The sequence below is a fragment of the Phaethon aethereus genome (assembly GCF_964289735.1).
Source record: "Phaethon aethereus genome assembly, chromosome: 1".
NCBI lineage: Eukaryota > Metazoa > Chordata > Aves > Phaethontiformes > Phaethontidae > Phaethon > Phaethon aethereus.
Window position 1 is genome coordinate 95,789,548 of NC_138575.1, and position 21,564 is coordinate 95,811,111.

Below are 21,564 nucleotides of genomic sequence, written 5' to 3' on the forward strand. Positions count from 1 at the left end.
CCTACACTATTACACAATTAATGCAGTATTGGCATTAGACTTGTATAAACCCTTGCACATCAGCGAACTTAAATTGAAGTGCCAGGCGTACCATAAACATTTCCATCTCTGAGCCTGCGCTGTGCCGCCGGACGGGGGTGGTAAGTGCTAGGCCTTTTCACCAAGTTCATGTCGCGCCTACCATTTCCCAGGTATCGACGTTCCACACTCATACCAGCGAACGTAGTTAATGTGAGTCTCCCCGCCTATCTTCCCAAATTTGACCGGTTCCTGACGAACTGCCCTGAAAAATCCTGGAACAGAGAAGAGGGTTTTGTTTGATTTCCCAGGCCAGTTTGATTTCACTGGCCAGGCCAGTGCCCTCTCCTCCTCTTCTTCCCCTCTGGCTGCTGCTGGGGTCTTCCCTACACAGGAGGCTCTTTCTCCTCACGAAGCAGCGGCAGTTAAATAGTCCCCCTGCAGCAGCCTTTACACTCTGGTGAACCCAAATAAAACTGGACAGATGGGGATATTTCACGCTATCTTCCCCACCCCTAAGCGAAAGATTATACCTTCCTGCTTGAAATCTGGTCGGTATGACAATACATATGATCCCCATTCAAACAATTAACCTTAAGTTAAAAATTGAAGCTGAAGCCAACCTGGTTGTCGGGAACGTACGTGCAGCTAAAGCGTGCGAGCACACGTGTGCACACACGAAATGTTGTTCTGCAACTGACAGGCAGCAGCAGTTGCGATGCCCTCCCTGCACGTCAGGTCACATATATGTAGCTGATTCCAGTTTGAACAGAACTGGACTTGCTGCAGCCAGGGAGGAACGGAGGAGCAACGCACTGTCTGTCTGTTCTTTCCTCTGTCCAGTTCACTTTCTAGAAAGACAAGCTCCAGAAAAGGTGGGGGCTTTTTTTGTTTGATTGTTTGGTTTTGCTGTTATTTTTTTTCTAAAAGTGAATGTAGCACATGAATCCACACACTTAAATCCAGTCGCAGAAAACAAATCAGTTTTAAATGTCTTAAGCTGGGGTAGCAAGCTTTTTATGTAAAAGGTTGTTTGTTTTTAGAAAAATCTTTTTTAAAAAATGAATCTGGTACAAATGAGGGGTCTGCTGTCCTGGCAACACCACACTGGATTCAGACAATCCCTTACAGAAATGAAATACCTTTACAAATGAGCAACACTGACTGGGAAAGGAAAAGCAAAGCCCACTTAAAAAAAGGTCACATAAGCAAACATCTTTCAGATAGTTCACCCACTTTGTTTTTGGAAAAACTTGTGAAATATTTAGGCACTTTAATCTCCTACACCTACCTCACTGCATTTCTGTACTTCTGTAAGGTGTTTTAAAATGAAGCACTACAAACAGGAAGGTTTGCTCAACACACCCATATTGTACCGAAAATGGTTTTGGTATTTTTCTCAGTAAAATACCCCATGTCACACTCGGCATGCACGCGTGTATCAACACAGCCTGCCGCCTTACCCCACAAGGGAATGGGATACCTTTGCGCTGGCACTGCTGCAAACAAGCCAGGCAGGAGTTCAGCTGACAGAAGTACACTTTTCTTCTGCTCGAGCCTCAGCAACGTGTGAAAAACAGCCAGGCAGGTCACAGCTGTGTTTAGGACATCCAGTCCCATGCCCACTTAGACCAGACTGGAATTCTAGGCACCCGGTTCAAATTAGTGCACACGGACTTACTGCAGCATGAATTATATTTTCCAGTAATAACTTTTTTAGTTTCTCATTAGCACTAAACAAAGCTTTTTAATGCCCAACTGATGATTTACTGCACTTTAAATCAATCTCACTAGTTTGAACATAACACTTCATACCTCTCTGCAAACTCTAACTTGTGGTTGGGTTTAAATATGTAATACCAACTGTGAATAATCTGTTGGAATGTTTTAAACAGGAGCGAGGCTGTTTACTACCTAACCAGAACCCGAGTCATAACCTTCTTATTGTAAGTCATTGCTCAACTTCGCAGACTTCTCGACCCTCTTCTGCCTGCAAAGCCAGTCCCATTCCATCACCCACCCCAGCAGCGGGTGCAGAATCCACTGGCAGGAAAAAGAAACACAGAAAGAACGGCATTGCCAGGGTTTTCAACAGAGACAGGCGTAAGGAATTACCGTCTTTGACTGGTAGATCTTCTTGCTGTCCTGTCCTTCCATCTAAGAATGAGTCTACAAATTGGCAGTGATCTTCTCCATGGCCCCTCTGGTCTCCTATGTTATAAAATTTTCCTGAAAGCAAAGCAGCAGCAAAGTTGAAAATCCGTATCCAGTTTAGTGAGGGCTATTTCCAAAAACCACCAGAGGCAATGGGCTGTGCTCTTCGCTCTGTGGAGGAGCCAAGGTGAATGCTACGATTCTTTTCCTCTCAGGATCTGTAGCTGTAATTTGAACGTCATGTGTGTACTCCCAGTACCGTGCTCATGGCTGTAGACAAAAGTGCCCCATTCCTGGCCAAAATCTATGCCTGAATGTATTTTTTTTTTCCCCTCCTTACATTTCATACAGTAAGTGAAATTCTGTTATTACCTAGAACCTCATCCTGATTGTACCAAAAATGAGGCAAGTTTTGCTAGGGATCTGAATGGAAGGCAGGTTTGGTTCCCTGTCAGGAAGCCCCCAGTGCCTTCAAGATGTTTTAACAGACCACCTCATAACAAGGCCAAGCCCTGTTTTATAAGTCATCATATTGTTACAACATGTACGCACAAGTGATACCCTTTAACAGACAGATGACCTCGGTGTAGTAACTGCTTATCCAGAGCATGAAGCGTGCCCATGTATTTATTTGCAGGATCGCGCAACAGGACACTTGACTGTGGCTTAGTAGAAAACAAGGTCTCAAGTGCCTGGTGGAGAGTGTGCTGACGTTACGGGCTGTGCTTATCCTGCTAATGAGCGGACTCACAGCAAAGGGGGTTTGAGAGGGAGTTACTTTCTGATTTGATTTGCAAGACAGGAGTAAAATTCAGTTCAGAAGATGGAGAAAAACATGCTACGTTCTCTTCCCAGGCCTTGGCAGGAAACATTTTCAGATAAACTTACAGTTTTCTCTAAACTGCTTTCACAGCACTTGTTCTTACTATGTTCAACCTTAGGTTGTGAGGTTGAAAGGAAAGGTGAGAGCATGTAGAAGTAGGCTCACTACTCAGGTATAAGCTAAGCAGAAAGTCCAGTTACTTGTTAGACGTTGGGTGTCCTGTAGCCTTGAACCTGTGCCCATGCGGCCATTTAAGAAGTGGTGAGGTGGCCTTACAATAACACTCCATAAAGTGCCATTAATAAAAGAGCAGCTCACCAATAAGCTCTCCCTTTCTCACAGTTTTGTGATCTGTTCAATACTTTGCCAGAAATTCTCACCTCCATTTGACGGTCTCTGGGCATGCAGTTCTGCTCTAGCTTTAGAAAATTATTTAGTACTGTCTGGTTTTGGCTGCAGGCATGTTTTTTCCATAGGAGAACTGGTCAGAGGGAGTTCCTCTCAGCAATTTTTTTGGTCTGAAATTAGGAACATTCAGGCTGCCCAAAATGGCTTTTTTTTTTTTTTTTTTCTCTCTTGTGGCTGTTGAAGGTCACACTTTGAATTGATTTTTTTCTTCCTCTCAACAAATCCTTTTTTTTTTAGGTGGCCTGCTTTTCTGGAATGCCTACAGTGACTGCTCTGGAGGACTGTTAAATGAGGTCAGCAGTAGATGCTGGTTTATAGAATGGTCCTGGCACATGTAACGTAGATCAGTTTTTCTTCATGAGAGACAGAATAAAACTGATATTTTTATGGCTAACACAAGAACCGTAACTTTCAGATACAAGCACATTTGTTTGGCCCACAGTGGAACCTGTGTATAATTCAAACAATTGCAATAGATAAATTAGCAGCATTCTCAATGACTTTTAAATCCTTACTGCCCAATTCTTTCCATATTAAAGGAACACGCTTAAGAACATTTAACTAACAAATGACTAGATTAATCTTTCTTTTTTAGGGATAGCAATTCTAGCATAGGATAAAGTAATTTTTTTCCAGTGTTCTCTTACGGGTGGTCTCAAGAAAATTAGATACCATCTTTGTCTTATACACTCTGAATTCTGCAACACTGGAAGTATAAATTCATGCTAAAAACCAGCATGCAAAGATATGATTGTTGGCTGCCTTATACAACAGCGTTTGTACAACGCACCCAAATTTCAAGATCATTACGCTGCTTAAACGGCAAAGCTTTGGAAGGTATTTTCAGTGGACCTCGGACCTCAGCGCAGCCCTTCGCTACCAGCGTGCGTTGCCCAGCCGGCTGGCGCTAGCAGATACACTCCCGCTGGCCTTGGGGGCACGACAAGGCAAGGTGTGACAGCGAAACACCTCAGAACAGAGTTTGGCTTGAAATGGGAAGCTTTCTCACTCGCGTACAGAGGCCTGTACCATGACGGTCTCACTTAGGAAACGGGGGAAAAGCAGCTTTCCTTCTACATAAATATTTCAATTCTTTTGAATCACTGCAGTGTTAATTCACTTGATTTAGGGCAGAAGTCTAGTCCTGCTAGATTAGCACTGCTATTTCCTCTGCTGGCTGGTTTTGTGATACACTATGCCTCATTGCCAGTGTTTGTCATTTGATCGCAGCTGGTTAGTACAGCAACAGCTGAATGAATGATACCTCTGTTCAGAACAGTCTTTTTTTTATTCACATAATTGCCAAGATATTATTTGCGAATGCGGTATTGTACTTACTATTAAGGATAGGACTTTCCTTCCTTGTCTGCTCATGGGGGAATGGTGCCGGGCGCAAGGCCGGGCCGCTCGACATTCCATCGGCATGGGCTGCCCGACGCGCCCCTGCGCTTTTCTCCCCACCTTCCTCCACACAGAGGCCAGAGCCCTGCTCCTGTGAGGTCCTGAGCTCTGCGATGGGGCAGCTTTGGGTTATGAAAGGTGATTCTTTCAGCCACAGTTCCTCCTAGTTAATTCAATCCAGTGTGGTGAATGTACTGCCTAACTTGCGCTCAAAGACATTTCCCCCCCACAGCTGTGTTATGCTCTCTGTGCTCTGGATGCCATACTAATGCCACTGTGACAGAGCTGCCCATGCAGAAGAAAGCCGGGAGCTTGAGATGGATTGTAAGTTGTTGAAGTATTTCTGAATATAGCTTGTACAATCTATGTGAGACACCGAGTTCTGCTTAAGCATCTGTTAACTAAAACCCACTTTTTACAGGCTGTTTTTCCCCAGCTTACACACAGCATGCGCCACTTGATTCAGGTCTGAAACACACCACGCTCTAGTGACATTAAGATACTGAACAAAACTTGAGAAGATAAGGCCAGGAGGCTGCTGTTTGCAATAAAACACAGTATAAGAAAAAAAAAAACCCAAGGTGGAGAAAAAACAACATTATAAACAAAAAGGGGAAACGTGAGAAGAAAACAAAAAATGTCAAAGCAGGTGAGTAAAACCTGTTGACTAGAACTGAAGCCATGTATTTATAAGCCTTACAGTAACGAAGTAACCAGATGCTCACCAAATGGGGTGGGAATGTCCGAGTCTAACCTTGGTCTAAAATTACGTCCTGATCCTCTAATTAAGAACTATCCCAGGCTATGCTTTAAATACAAATCTGGCACCTTTACAATATGTGCTGTTCCCTGGCAGAGACCGGATCTTTATCAATTTTCTGTATGACCCTGGGATACGAACAGGTACTGCAAATCAGATGATCACCACAGAGAAGTAACTCTTGAGTCTGAAAATTCAGTATCAAGCACATCAATGATTACCGAGCACAAGCAGATGAACGTTTATGATTAATCTGTCTATGGACTAGATTAAACATACCTGATCACACCTCAGCAGAGCCCATTTTGTTAAACCTCTTCATTCTGGAACCATGGTACCTTTAACGAGTGCGTAATGTGGACAACACAGACTTGAATGTCTCTTACCTGTAAGTGAATCACTGAGGTATATCTTGTATCTCAAAGAATTACACAGCTGCACACCTACGAACTTCTTATACCAAGTCCTCTTGACATATTGTTTCCCTTTGCATTCTGAATAGGTGTCTGAATTGAATGGGATTTCAGTCCAGATAGCATCCTTTCCCACTGCAGGAGAGGAAGAAAGAGGCTGAAGTACGATGCTGCATACAAAATTATGTACAACAAATATATTCAAATAAATAGAATTATAAACTTTGATGGAGCAGAATGCACCATACCACCAGCCACCTGCATTTTGAACATGAAAGATATTTCAGGGAAGCACCAAACGGTGCAGATAGATACAACTGATGCAGTAAACTGCTGCTGCTCTCTGTGTGTGGGGTCAGTTTGGAATAAACTCGTTCTAAGACCTTGCTAGGGGGACAATGTGTGTTGGCAAAACTGTCATTTACAAAGTGTGTGACAGAGTCACTGTTTTTCAGTGGGTTCAAGCCAGGACAGTCAACTTGCAGCAAACTGTACGTGATTTAGGAAAAAACAAACAAACGTAAAAATTAAGTTTCATGAACTATGTGGAAAGAAATGGTGTCTCAGTGTCTGTCACAGTGACATCCATTACAAAGGCAAAAAACAGCCCCATTTGCTGGAGTGATCTCAGCTGTTCTTCAAAAGCCACCGAAGGCAGCAAGAATCCTGTAAGTGGCCTAAAGCAGAGCTGATCAAGCCTTCAGAAGCAGAAAATTTTTCTAAAAGACAATAGCAGATAAGTAATATCCCCTGAGTTGTGCTCTGTTAACTCACTTAGAAAGTGTGAAGTAGCTTATTCATTTTACAGAGCTTTCTTTTGCCTTAATGACAAGGCTTAGAAAATATGAGGCTGCCCTTGGCTCATTTGTATATGTTGGTTTGAAGCCATCCCAGCTGCCATGGGAGCACCACATCACGTTGATTGCGTTCCGCTCAGGTAAACAGGCAGCCTGGCATGAATTCCTTGCCGGGGGTGTGGGTGGAAGAAGTGAAATCATGTGTGACTGCTGTTTGATTCCATAACTCATTTAACTGGTATAGCCACCCGCCTCGTAAAACTACACTATCTCATTTCTGAAAAAATTCTTGATCAGAAGACACTATACATAAAAGGCTTACTTGAAATTGGCTCACTCACTCTTGGGTCCGCTGGGGAAAGAAAACAAACATTCAGTCAGACACGGCAAAGTGAACTTTCCCAGTGTTTCAATGGAAAAGCATTGGTAAGTGATTTTCTACAGTTGACATAAGCTGTAATAATTTGTGAAACAGTTTTGGAAGCAAAGTTCACTTTTGTATTAAATTAAATTAAGAAATGAATTTCTTATGTGATACTACAGTGTCAATGAGCTTTTAAAAATTTTACTTATGGGACAATACCAGTCAAACACAGTTCTAATAAAAACAAGAGTTTAAACCTGTAACCAGCAAAAAGCAATTTACTGCATCTTTTTTAAAATTTCAATTTCAAAGCCTAAATAATAAAAAGAGCCTCCCTGTAATAGTTGCCACACAAAACTTGGCTATGAAAGCCCAAAAGTGAGAAATGGATGTGTGCAATTAAGAAAAATAAAAATGAATGCCTAATTTGTCCCAGCTCAATAAGAGACAACATAAACCTTGTCATTCATGAAAACTGCACTTGGCATAAATAAATATTTTTTCAATTTTAACAATCGAGGATTACAAAGAGTGTATTCAGAGTTTTTAAGCGTGTGGCATAATCTGAACTCCTGACTAATCCCTTGCTCAGCCACAACTCCCAGCCATCAGTGACAGCACTAGATGACGATATTATAGATATTATTACACCTGTCTCAAAACGCAGATTGAGAAAGTAGTTTTAAAAAAGCTAAATCTATTTTGTGTTTTATATGGTCCTTAAGTACTATCAAGCAATAAACACGTCTACACAAAAGATGGGTATCTTGCTTGTATAAAGTCAACAAGTCAACTGTAGTTAGCCTGATGGGGAACTGCCATAAGGAAAGCAAAGGTACTCTCCGATTCTCACCTCTGAGTCAGATAGGAACATAACTTGGGAACCAACCAGTGGTCAAAACAGGCTTGTATACACCTCTTCCACAGTTTCACAGGAGTGTAAACAGGATGGAAGAGGACATACTGGGACATCGACTTTTCCCAACTGCTATTTCTCAATCCTTATTTCAGCCAAAAGGCATCACTATTATACAGCAGCCTTATTGTACAGGTAGCGAAAGTGCCTATAAACACACCAGCCCAAAGAAAAAACCTTATGTTCCCCATCCAGAAGTCATTAATGCATTTGACAGATACAAAAAGGTCAGGAATATTAATCTTAAATGACTGAGCCTTCTCTAAGGATGAAGTTAGTTTCCCAATAATGAACACCAGACAAACTCTCTGTGCTCCTGGTTTTTTTTCTCCTGCAGTCTGGCCATCTTACATCCTCACACAATACAGCCCTGATCTCAGGCTGACCCTCCAGGCACTACCATAATGTGCTCAGTAGTAAAAAGCCAATTTGGAGATAGCAAAGAGCAAGACCAAAGGCGCAAAGTGAAGCAAGAGAGCCTTTCATATATCCCTCAAACATGGATACTAGAGCCACTGTAAATGATGTTTGGACCTTTGGAAGTTCTTACCTGATTCAGTATTGAATGCCACAACATTGCTACTTGGACCTTCACCAAGAGGGTTTCTAGGTTTCACGTGGAATTCATAACTGGGGAATAAAATAGAAGAGATTAAAATTTTGCAAACCAAACATTCTTTCATTCAGAGTCTGGAGCAAGCAAACTGCCAACACACGCCTTGGTGCTACTTGCCTCACGGAAAAGAACAAAAAGGCCTCATTTCTTACTCTGAAAATGCTGAGACATTCTTTGTCCTAGCTGTATAAGGCCTCTCTGAACACATAATTTACCAGTCCTTTTGATAATTCTTTGCATGCATATTATTAGTGTTGGATTTAATGCACCACCAGGTTTAAGTCTGTCTCCTCTCACATATGCAGTTTCAGTTCTGGCAAAGGGAGCAGTTCAGGTGAGGTCAGAAGCAATCTGGTAAGCAGAGATTGAGTAAAGCACATTGCTATTTACCTGCACATTTTTCATTCATAAGAACACAAACCTCCAACCCAGTGCCTCCCAGGCCCACCACAGGGCCAGTGGTGAAACACAGGGCATGTCTTCCAGGACAGGAGCTCAGACAAAGCGAAGATCCAATTGTTTGAATATATGTTGATAGTAAATGTATGAAGTAAATAAAAGATATTGTGCAGTCACACACCACCAGTCCGCACTGTAATTATCTCATGATCTCTTTTCATCCCAGCTGTGTTGGGAGCCAAACACAGTGCTATGAAAACAGAACAAGATGGAAGAAAAAAAATCCAAGCCAGACTCCTCTGCTTAAGCTTCTCCCACCCCTCAATACTTGATTAACAGTGATGGATGGCCAAGACAGGGTGGTTTCTAACTCTGCAGCTCAGCCCAAACTTACACTTTGAATTAGAAGCTCTAGGTGAACGGCTATTGAAAGACAGCTGCAAACCTAAAAACGTTACACAGAAGACACCAGACAGATGAGGCAGGAGGGTTACAAGGGTGGACACTGGACACAGCTAAGATCTTACGTCAAGGGCAGAGCTAGGAGGAGACTCGCAGCACACACTGTCCCCGCAAGCCGCTTCTCGGCTCTCCTGGCTCTGGCTGGCGGCACCTGGGGATTTCTCACTGCTCAGCAATGGCGCAGTGCCTCCCTGTAGGGCCTGCGTGCTCTCTGTGCCAAAACACGTATACATCCAGCCAACAGCACCCTCTTCGTGCCTTCCCCATGACCTGTAATGGAAGCATCTGTCCCATGCATGCCACCTACAGAGAAACTGTTCATATGCTTTGAGGGCGTACGTGGTGAATCTCTCTTAACGCGGAGAGTTTTTTTATCAGCGAGAGAGATCCATGGGACATGAGTCAAAAGGACTGTAGGCCTGGAAAATGGGCCCTAACTTAGAGACTAAACACAGAGCAAAATGAGAATCCCAGAAGCGGGCAATTAAACGCCCAGCTCTTGACTCCTGAAGGATCACTTACCAATGATAACTTGGTAGCTCATGACTGTAACATAGCATTGTAATGTATTGCTGAAATTGCTTCCAAACAGCAATTTTCTAAAGAAAAAAACCCATACCACTCTCTGCACAATTGGAAATTTGTGAATTCCATTTGCAAGTCCCTACAAGTGACAGAATAATTCAGTCCAAACTTTGGATTACCTCTCATTGCTTCCTGGCTCCTGCAAAACCTGAACAGCTCACTAATTAACCTCAGTGGACTAATCATGCAGTACCAAGCAACTGTTTTCCATTCACAATACTTCTAAGACAATATTTAACTTTGAAATTGCTTACATAAGCAATCGCTTTTATTTCTAGGGTTTTCTTTTCTTTTTTAAGGAAAATACTTACAAAGATTGGCATGCTGAACAGATGCATTGTGGATAAGTCGCGGACATTTCCAAGTGAAACATGGGCTTGTTTTGAGCTTTGTAAAATCTATTTGGAGTAATCTTAACATTTATTCAAACATGCTGCAAGACCATTTTGAGCAGCTCATATTACCCTACTGTAGGAGGGAGACATTAAATAAACAATAAATTAAATAAGAAGTTCTAGACATAAAATCTTCTCTACGATCAACTTCAAATGGTTTAAAGAAAGACGTGCTTTTAAAAATTGGATCTGAGCAGTTAATAGTCACATTGGGCATGTGGTACAGTAACGTTTTTGGCCAAGAAGTATTCTTATCTGGTAGGAAAGCTTGTTATCCTGAGAAGCAGAGCAGTTGGAGATTCCTTCTGAAGAATCACTGAAGCATAAATGAAGATTTGCTAACGTGCTGGGTGTTTTAAAGTAATAGCTAGAAGATTCATTTTGGACAATGTACAAATTAATGCACACCTAGCGATAAAGAACTCCAAAGAAGTTTTCCTGCTCCCTTCACAGCAGGAACACCTTCTCTAGAGCTATTACTGTAAATTTGATCATTGATAGCTCAACATGGCATGTTCTACTGCTTTACTGGGAGTTTATGGTTTGACTTTATGGATGATAATAATCTGCTGATGTCCCTTTGTATGAAATCAAAAGGGAGCTATGACGACCACTGCCTAGGATTCCTGATCTAGAGTTTCATGATTCCATAGGATTGGCTACAGGGAAAGGAAAAAAAAAATGAGCAGGTGAAATGCTCTTACGGAACTGGACTGGGCAGCCGCAGGGACGTGTAAGGTAATGACGCAGACACATGTGAGCTAAAGATCTACCGTCAGCATACCTGGATCTCACCTAAATATGGAAGGGTTTCACAGATTTTGCAAGCTGGATTTCCATGCCTCTGTCAGGCAGAAAATCACAAGCTGGACAAGACGGTGGAGGATTTTGAAACAAATCTAAGTATTTTGCTGATTTTTGTACAAATATATTGTCCTCAAGACAATACAACTTTGAGTTGCACCCTTCATAGGAAACGGTCCTGTTCCCAAAAAACTTAAGTCGATGAACTTGGACCCATCAATTCTCTAACTCCATAAAAAGACCAAAACATGTACTGAAGAATAAATATTTTCCGAGCAGCATTTTTCAAATTGTGGTCTAGGGACCACTAGGATCTCTGCAAAAGATCAAACCGCAGTTAGGAAAATTATGGCAAGCTTGAAATAAAGAACCAAAAATCTACACATAGATATTTCAGCTCCTGTAAACATATAAACAAAATTGGAGAAAAGGAAAGTAATAAAGAAATGTCCAAAGTTTAGTCAAGTAGGGGAGCCTCCTACTAATAATGTTAAAGAGCAAATTTTTTAAACTAAAATATATACAGTTCTACAGTTTTGTGGTAGGTGTTTTCACAGGTGCCCAAGCATCACAGGTTCTTTTCCTCTGCCAAGTTCAATCCTGAAACAGTAGCAATGGCTGCAGCAGTACAAGAACAACAAACAACCACTTCTGGAGATGAAGTAACTAGTTAACTGAAAACTGAAAGGGAGAGAAAGGAGAAGTTAGACTGAGCTCACGATTTGATAAAGTTTACAGATCTAACTGTAATTTAAAGGCATAGTGGTTCTCTTAATAGAAAACCATTTAATGACTCCCTTTCTGTGTGTCAGGTGAAAGATCTGTAAAATAAAAATAAAATGGTGAAAAAAGGGTACCTGCTACAATTTTATGTACGTCTATGCAAACCACAAGGGAGGGGAAATAAATGCTTAGAGGTTCAAGAAAGTATGTAGGGCAAAGTTAACAAAGGGAAATAGGAAAGCTATATAATGACTGTCCCATGTCTGCCTCTTAGCTAGAACTATTCGCGAGAAACTGGAGTCTATACTCCATCTTTCTATCTGTGTGCCTATGATGCCAAAAACTCTGCTACCCAATATATGCAGCAATTTAACATGTGCCACACCTCTAACATCTATAAAATTGCTATCCTACAAACTTTGGAGACTAGGCCTCCCAAATCCTCCCAAACTGCATAAGACAATAAAAGTCCTTGTGCAGATTAAACGGACTTACAGTAATTACTGTGCAGAGCGTATTTTTCCACCATAGGAAATCGCTATTCCACATGGAACTTTGGCAGACGCAGCTGCTCCTGCATTTTTCAAATCATGCAAAAGGAGAAGGCTGAAGATTGGAGAACTGAAAATAGGCGAAGAGAGATTTTCACCCTAATAGGAGGACTGGAGCAGCTGAGTACAGTCCTGGGACTTCAGGTCAATTGCTGGGGAGATGATGGTAGTTAGATGACAATCATGCAGGACTGTCTCAATGTATAGAGCATCCATGTCTCTGCAGGCTGTGCTGGGATAGCAGTATGATCAGACATAGCATATAAAACTAGGTTTAAGAGAAGGTAATGAAAAGAGAGAGAGAGAGAAAGAAAGAGAGAAAGAGCAAAAAAGAGAGCAGAAGAGAGAGCAGAAGAGAGAAAAAGAAAAAAGAGAGAAAGAGAGAGAAAGAGAGAGAGAAAGAGAGAAAGAGAGCAAAAGAGAGAGAGCGAAAGAGAGGGAGAGAGAGAAAGAGAGAGAGAAAGAGAGAAAGAGAGCAAAAGAGAGAGAGCGAAAGAGAGGGAGAGAGCGAAAGAGAGAGCGCGAGGCAGAGCGAGCGAGAAAGCGAAAGGGAGAGCAAAAGGGAGAGCAAAAGGGAGAGCGAGAATGGGAAAGGGAGAAAGAGCGAAAGAGCGAGAGTGAGAAAGAGCAAAAAAGCAAGAGCGAGCAAGAAAGCGAGAGAGAAGTGCTGGGCTTGTTTGAGCAGTCTTTCTCCTCATCAAGTTGGAAGAAGGGCTGAGACAAAGGGGGAATGCTTACCCATGAACCCTGACATCAACAGCAATTTAGTACAAAAATCTGTTACTTTTGTAATAAAGAGTACAAATAACTGCAGCATTTTTCTGCCACTTTTCTGCATTTTTCTGCTTTGCACCTTTCACTGTAGTTCTCATCTCTTGACCCTTGCTGTTAAAAAAAGCTAAGTTCTCTGCATTGGTTGATTTTTTTGTCTTGTATGCGATTAGCACATTTTGGGTGCTAACTGCTATACAAAACAATACTACATAGTGGTAATAAGAGCATGAGCAAGTAGGTATGAATTATTACATATACGTGCACAAAAAGCTTATTCAGTAGAGGGCTGAAGACTTACTTGGTAGGGCCTTTGAATAAATTATAGTAACATATTCTTTTTTTGTTTCATCCCTTTTGTAAGATATATGAAAAAACCTTTGAAGGAAACCATCTACACACATTATAAAAACAGTTGGTGCATGTATATATCCTACACATTTCACGTTTACGGTTTTGGTCAGTTGGTTGGTTGGGTTTTTTGCTTTTGTTTTTTCGGGGGGCCGTGGGTTTTAGTGTATTTTAAACTTTTCCTGTTATTTATATTCCTCATGAGACCTCATGGCTGCACATACGCTTTGCTTTGGGATACAATCTAACCCAGAAGTCCAAAAGAGACCACTCAAAATGTTCTTAAAAAGGAGAAAAGTGTATTTGAAATCACCAAACTACTTAACCAGGCAAAGGATGAGTATGTAAAAGGAAGTTTTACAAACCTGTGGAATGCAAGCATCACAGGCTTTTTCTTATTAATACCTGTTTTCTATTAAAAATCTATACCAGCAGGCTGGTGGGACACATCCTCTAATGGCTACCTGAATTTCCCCAGAGCTATTTGGCACATCCCTGGCTCCAACCTTAATATTTTTCTTTACTACCTTCCAATTGCTGCCAACACAAACATGCATGAGAACTGTTTTCAACAATATTTGGACACTTTTGTGAAGGCTTGTGTAGAAATCAGTGCTGCGAAGTTTCCTGGACACTAGTGGTATGTGCTATGAACTTAATTGCCCTTAAGCAAACCACCAGAATGAAAGAGGAAAAGTACATCTAACCAAAAAAAATATTTCAAGATAGGGCAGGAATACAGAAATAAGAACTACACATTTTGGCAGAGAAACCAGCAGAAATAGCAGAAAAAGACAAAATGGTACTATATCAGATGACTGGAAGATATAAAAAGGACATAGAGTTAAGGAGTTAGAAAATTCCAAAGCCAGTAAAAAAAAAACCCAAAACCCAAACCCTAAAATTCCTTTGGAAATAGGAAAATAGAATTGGAAGAAAAAAAAAATAACAACATCTGCATTTAATATTCTAGGCTAGGAAAGGTCCATGAAAAAAATGTGTTTCTATCTCAGGCCTCTGAAGGTTTATTACAAACAAGCACTTCAAGGAGGGAAATATTGAAAATTGTGGATAATGACCTTACCTTGACTCATACATGGGAGATCTTGCTTGACTATTATCATAGGAGAGGTTACTGCAATACTTTAATTTTAAGGACAGTTTTTAATGTAAAATGAAGAATAGATAAAGAACACAGAGTCCTGGGTATGCTAATAAAACTAGGAGTTCCAGTATCAGCAGCCCTGTAAGGAAACTCAAAAACAAGGGACCTGTGTGACAAGTTAGGTAGAATATGAGAGGTCTCACTCCTCAGATGACTGCTTGGAAGCTAGACTGTAATTGCTTTGACCAAAACGATGAGTCTTGTAGTTTGGCTTTGACTGTTTTCCAAGGGGACTAAATGGTATACATATAAAAAAAAAAACACCTGTGACAGTTTTCTCAGTATAAAAATTGCAGAATTTCCATGTGGAGGATGAAAAATTAAATTGACAGATTAGTTCACACTAGCACATCCCTTTCTCTCATATTTCTTTGCTAAGAAATGAATGACATTTGCATTAACATACAAAGCCATCTTGTCCTGCATTAAAGAAAATGGGCGAAGTTGAGATTTACAAGATCAGAAACTACCCCTAAGATACAATTCCACAGTAATTTAGGTTGGAAGGGACCTATATGGAGGTCATCTGGTCCAGGCCCCTTTTCAGGACAGGGCAACTTAAAAGCTACATTAAGCTCAGGGGCAATCAACAAGCACAGTAGTTACAGACTCTCACTGCTTGAACAAGAGAGTAAACACTGAGTAGCACAGTACTTGCTTCAGACTAACTAGAAGAAAGAAGGATGAATGGCATTTGTCTATTTCACTCATTTAACAAGTGAAGGACTACTTAAAGGATAAAGATGGCAAAAACTGCAGAAAATCTGATGTGTATTTAAGTGTGATACTGAAAAGAGGGCTGAGTGAAATGTGACCTGGATCTACCCTAAAATTAATGTAAAGGGTAGCAAAAGGTGGCTGCAGTACCAAGTTGTAATCGACAGCTGTGTATATGTGATTATTAGGTCACAAAAGCACATTTATAATAGAAATGTTTAAGCAGAAGCCATTCATAAAACAAAAGAAAGTTTTCCTCTTCAGGCACCAGTTACACCCAATTAGCTAGCTCTATAAGAAGGATATATGTAGTTCTCTAGCTCACATAGCATAACCACACTACATTCTTTGAGAGATTTCAGGTAAAAGTTACAATCAAAAGCAAAATATCTGATGAAATTATACAGAATTCTAGATTGGACCCAGACAGCAGCTTAGTGCCAGGAACAGTAGCAGTTTCAAGAACTCTGACCAACCAAATAATGCATATCAAGACTTGAACCTTCCAGGTTACTTAAACTGTCAGAAGGTTTCTAAGATGTGATAGTGAAATACTGCAAGCACCACATTTGGCAATTATCCAGGTGAAAAAGAGGCCAACATAGTCATCCTGTAAGGAAAAATCCTTGAAATGAATGTGATGTTGTCAACTGTGAGGCATGCCTTACTATGCGAGAATGGCATGGATACCTTTTCTTGGGCAAAAAACGCAGGGATCTCGGCTTTCAAATAAAATCACGTTGTACAGCAGCTTTTAGAATTTTTTTTTTTTTTTAAATCAAGCAGTTGTGTTGGAAAGCAGCTGACTGTGCCCCACATTTATTTAAAGGGTGTATGTCCTCACAGACAGATTTTCAAATCACTCTTACTCTCATCTCAGAGTCTAGGTGTCTTGCAATCAAGTCACCACATAAAGCTGGCATATATATCACAAGAAAAACAAGAGATGCCACAAACTTCCATAATATATACAACTTTGTTTAAAAGTAACCCTCACAAGCTGTTGCATGCTTATGAAAGGCCATTTTCATTTCTATATTAGCATGGTATGAGTCTGTTAAAACCAAATACTTGGTAAATGTACTGAAAGTCAGAACTTTTTTCAGCCAGTGGATTTTTTCTGGATCTAGTCACTTTTCAGACAGCTAAACGGACACACAGAATACTACATGATAATCCTCTGATTCAGAGAAATTTGTATCCCATTTAACTTCTATGTTTGTACTTACTGACAGTTGCAGTCACGCACGCAATTTTTCATGAGAGGCTGCAAGAGTCTCTCATTGCTGCCTCCCTAACACCGTCCAAATTTCTTAAATATTCTCCTAATCTTTAAAAGCTGCCTTGTCAAAAGGCCAGCTCAAAGGAAGACTGGTGTCTGGCTTATTGCAGAGCTTCCCAGAGGTGTAGCAGCATGACCTATTTGAAGGAAGAATGTAAAAGAGAAAAGCAAACAAACAGCATGATCTGGCAGGCTCCGATGCACCCAGTTTTTCCCTGCTGCTTATTCTGCCCCCTTCACACTGAAGAGTTGTTTGTCTTGAGTCCCTCCTGCTGGGTGTGGGTGATTAACTCTTTAGCTTCTGGGCCAGGCACTAGCATATCCTACCTGATTTACTGCAACAGGATGATAGACCTTGGGCAACATGACTGCAGACCATCTTTGTCACACACTGCTCCTCAAGAGCATACGTCTGGAGAATTACAGGCTTCAACTATCTTGCTGCTATAGGATCTTTTTGGTTTAAATTTACCCGTGGAGACTGAGATACCACATTTACAAACATTTTTATTCCTTTTGGAAAGTCTTTGTTTCGGTCTGTCTGGTTTGGACCTGTCCTGAACTGTCTTCAGCTCTGGATGCACTGAACCTTCAGAGCAGCATGTGGGCTCTACACAGCCTCACTGATGGCTTCAGGAAAGCTGGAAAAAGTAGATTCTCAAATTCAGCTTGTCAGCTTCTCCAAGGTATTTCAAGGCCAAGAGGTTCTTCCCCAGTTAATCCACCTTTTACTACTGAGCTCTCTCTTTCCATATACTTGCTGGTGGTTTTGTAAATTTTGATCATTTGCGAGAGGGATTTCTTTTTCTCTTCCAAGCTCCTTTTCCAGCTCTACTCCTTCTACAGCTCTTTCATTTCAGGCTAGTTATGGAAAAGTCTTCCTCCCAGTCTTAATGTGTTACTTGACACATTTGCAGACATTTCAGGAACTCTGTTAATTAACTTATTGAGCTGCATTTCATTGTCTATCTTCCTCTTATTTTCAGTTTTGTCCACTGGTCCATTTTATCATCTAGTAAGCAATCAGCTCCTGACAGTCAGGAGACTTTTATTATGGACATATGCCATTCCTTGCAGCACTGATACTGTCTACATGATGCCAGCTGTCTTAATCACTTTCTTATTTTCCCTGAATGTAGCGTGCCAACAAGCCTGTATTCAAATGGTTAACTTTAACAATTTCTTGTGCTTCTGCCAAAGCTCTCAAAGCATCCTCAAAATTAGGAAACACATTTTGAAATTGTAGTTTAATCAAACAGAGCCACTCTGAGAAGGACTTTACATCCTTTAAATACTGTGGGACTTGAGGGATGTGCACTGCTGCAATTTTCAATTTTGGATGATGGCCTCCTGAATCCAGAAAGACTTTCACTGTCTTTCCCTTTTGAGGCTGAGGGGGTTGGGATAATAGCCACCACCCCATCAGGGAAAAGTTAGCCCTTTATGTCTTAAGTCGGTCTCCACCAGTCAGTACTGATCTCATATCTAGCTTCTTGTAACAAAATCCATGCTCCAAAGGACAGCTGTTCTCTATGGCCTCTGGTCTGCTCCTGTTTACCAAAATCTGAAAATCCTCTCATAGGATTGACAGAATTGTTATAAATTAAAGTTAAAAACCATCTATCTGCTTCCACATAACTCCTGCCTTCCTTATGACCTTTCCAAAGGTTCCAGCTGGGTCTGTCTGCCTCCATCTTGTTTCCTTTCTGAACAAAGGGCAGTCTAAAAATGCTTTTCTCTTTCGGCCATCTGGACATAGCTCTCAGCATCAAGGACTCTTCTTTGCTTCCAGTCTTTTCTACACTTAACCAAATTCACCCCATTTCTGTCACCATACGTGACACAAAGAGTTTGAGTGTGTAATGGAAGAGAATCTCATTAATAACACAGAGTTCTTTTGAAGGATGCAACTGTATTCTTTCAAAGCAGAACTGAAATGAAAACACAAACATAACCTGACAAGTTTAGCAGCACCTACTGCCTGCCTACAGTGGCTACTCCAGAAATAGATTGTTTTGCTGTCTCTTATAAGCCCTCTCAACTGACTGAGGAAGAGACTGACGAAACTGATGCTTGGTCTCCAGCTGTATTGCTAACATACCTTAACTGCCTCTTAACAAGACAGCAACATAGCTGCAGTTCACCTGTCACAAGCCATGTGCCTTTAAGAAACAACAAAGATATTCTTGATGCAATAAACAGCAATTCTAGCCCATCTCATTAGTTTTGCAGACTCCCAAAGAAGATCTTTTTGGGTATCAGAATTTCCCATAGACTTTCTTTTCCAATTCTCTTTCTCTCACCTCCACTTTCTGTAATAGTTCCTCATTCCTCCTCCTAGGAGCTGCTGGTCACAAGTACATGAGCTAAGAAACAACACCCTAGATTAAACCACACAGTGGCTAAAAATAAAGGTTCAAGATGGGTTCTATGCAGAATTTTTGCTGTGTTACCAATTTTAAGGATAAAAATAGAAAAGGGCAGTTTATCTGAAACAGAAAAATCTAGTGACCAAAGCCAAATGGATGCTCTTATAGGAAAAAAAAACTGTGTCATTCATTAACTTTCTGATGCAATCAACAAGCAACACAAACACATGACAAATGGTTTTCTTCCCTGCTCTGCATATTATCACAAAAAAGAAGAATCATTTTTGATGAGGTGTTTTTTGTGTTTGTGTGGGGTTTTTCTTTGTTTTTTTTTTTTTTAAAGAATGATAATGCTTATTTGGATTAGTTGCCTGAGACGTATGCCATCAAGGGGAATTCACTGACCCGTTTTTAACTTGCTGGCTGTTTTGAGAGACTGGAAGAAAACTACATACACAGGACAAATGTATCTTTCCTCTCCATGGTGCAATGCAATGGTCAAGCTTCATACAGTGGCCTAACTTGCATTCCAGTATTTGAATGAACATCCATCTAAATAGGCAAGCAGCACTACATCAATTGTGCTGAGCATCTTTAAACCTCAGAGAGAACTGTACATATAAATCTTGATCTCACATCTCAATTTTATATTTTTTGTGTTCACCTTGTTTCTTCATCTGCTAAATTCAAGAGATTTTTTTTGATGAAAAGCAGTACATTTTCTTACATTTTACTGTTAATCTTTCTAATAGAATAGGTCACTTCTGCAGTTTGTCTAGACCATATATACTCTTGGAAATTTCCTAAAGATTCCTCAGGTGTGTCTTACCTGTTAAATTAAAAGAAAGCAAAACAAAAGCATACCTTTTTCCCATCAGAAGAGGCGTAAAACCATTTTGGTCTTATATACAGATGTATTTTCATGTGAAGTGGCAGACAGCTGAAAGTCTAAATAAGTTGGAGTAACTTAGAAAATTATTTTATTTAATTACCTTGTGTCAGGTTTTAGGTTTTCCACAGTAGAATGGGTTTGATTTGTAGTGATAACCGATTTCTCCTTTTCACTATCACTTGCTCCATTTTCAGTTGACACAACCTCATACTCTGGAAAATTACAATAAAGACAAATTTACTTAAATAACAGCTCTTACTTGAGCTTCTTCATTGCTCTCTCTTTTCTCATCTGATTTCCACTCCTACTGTCTAACAGGTTGTAAGGACATCTTGTGTGAAACAGTCTGGACATCAGTATATTGAAACTGTTAGGAAAGAGAGATCCAGTTCCAGATTTCTGAGTGCCTATCCCCCCATCCTTCCTCATAAGTCTATTATGGGATAGAGGATACTCAACATCTCACCTCTGTCCAAAGGTACACTCGTGAAAATATTCCAAACACAAATAAGCATTCTGTGGTGTGAATGAAAAAGTATCAAAGATGAAAGTACACTTTCTAAATACTTAAACCTTGAATAATTTAAAATAAGACCTAATTTTTTAAGATTTCCAAAGGAAACTGCCTAACTAACTTGGATTGTGCACTTAGGGAATTTGCCAGTTTAGAATGAAATAATTTTGCATAAATTTATTTCTGTATTTATATGATTTATAGAGGCTCACTTCTTTCTTTTCATCTCACTGGGCTGTATCATCAAGTACAAGCCATGCTCTGAATGGAGAATTAACAGATGTTTGGGAAGAAGATACTCCTTCAGTCATAGCCCTGTTCAAGATATAGTCTTTCTCTAGCAGACAATCTCTGTCTCAATCCATAAATACCTCTTCTAATAAACACACTGAATGTATTGCTAATTTTCTTCTCTTCGCAAAGAAATTCACAACATCCCCAGCCCCTTCCTTTTCCTTTCCTAAAAACTCTATAATACCAAGTGCAGCTTTGCCAATTGTAAGCTAGCAAAGGAGAATGTTTTCAAAGAATATTTGCAATGAGCATTTAGATCTATGACACAATGAATAAAGCAGGTATTATACTCTGAGGACAGAGACCACCTATCAACAGCTAGAAAACCTCTAGAAAGCTATTTGATTTCCTAATTTTTTCTAATGATGCTATTAATTTTTGAGTCCTTAACTAAATGCTAACAAGCAGTAGGGCTTTTTTTGCTAAATTTTTTATTTCTCAATACAAGGAGACCCATTTGTTGTCAACACAGAAAGATAAGACACCTGCAGTGGGATTCATAAAATTATTAAGGTTGGAAATAACTTTTAAATTCATCAAGTCCAACCATCAACCCAACACCACCATGCCCACTAAACCATGTCGCAAAGTCTACACGCTTTTTGAACACCTCCAGCGAT

General features: G+C 40.4%; 1 protein-coding gene across 1 annotated transcript in view; it reads right to left on the reverse strand.

Moving 5' to 3' along the window:
* Positions 1-177: 177 nt before the first annotated feature.
* ABI3BP (ABI family member 3 binding protein) overlaps positions 178-21,564 on the reverse strand; it is a gene marked incomplete at its 3' end in the record, with an annotated part of 169,208 nt that continues 147,821 nt past the window's right edge. Inside the window, 6 exon segments of the mRNA XM_081996262.1 lie at positions 178-293; positions 2,134-2,247; positions 5,951-6,112; positions 7,097-7,126; positions 8,605-8,684; positions 20,237-20,348. Of these exon segments, the coding sequence (XP_081852388.1) occupies positions 178-293; positions 2,134-2,247; positions 5,951-6,112; positions 7,097-7,126; positions 8,605-8,684; positions 20,237-20,348 (614 nt within the window).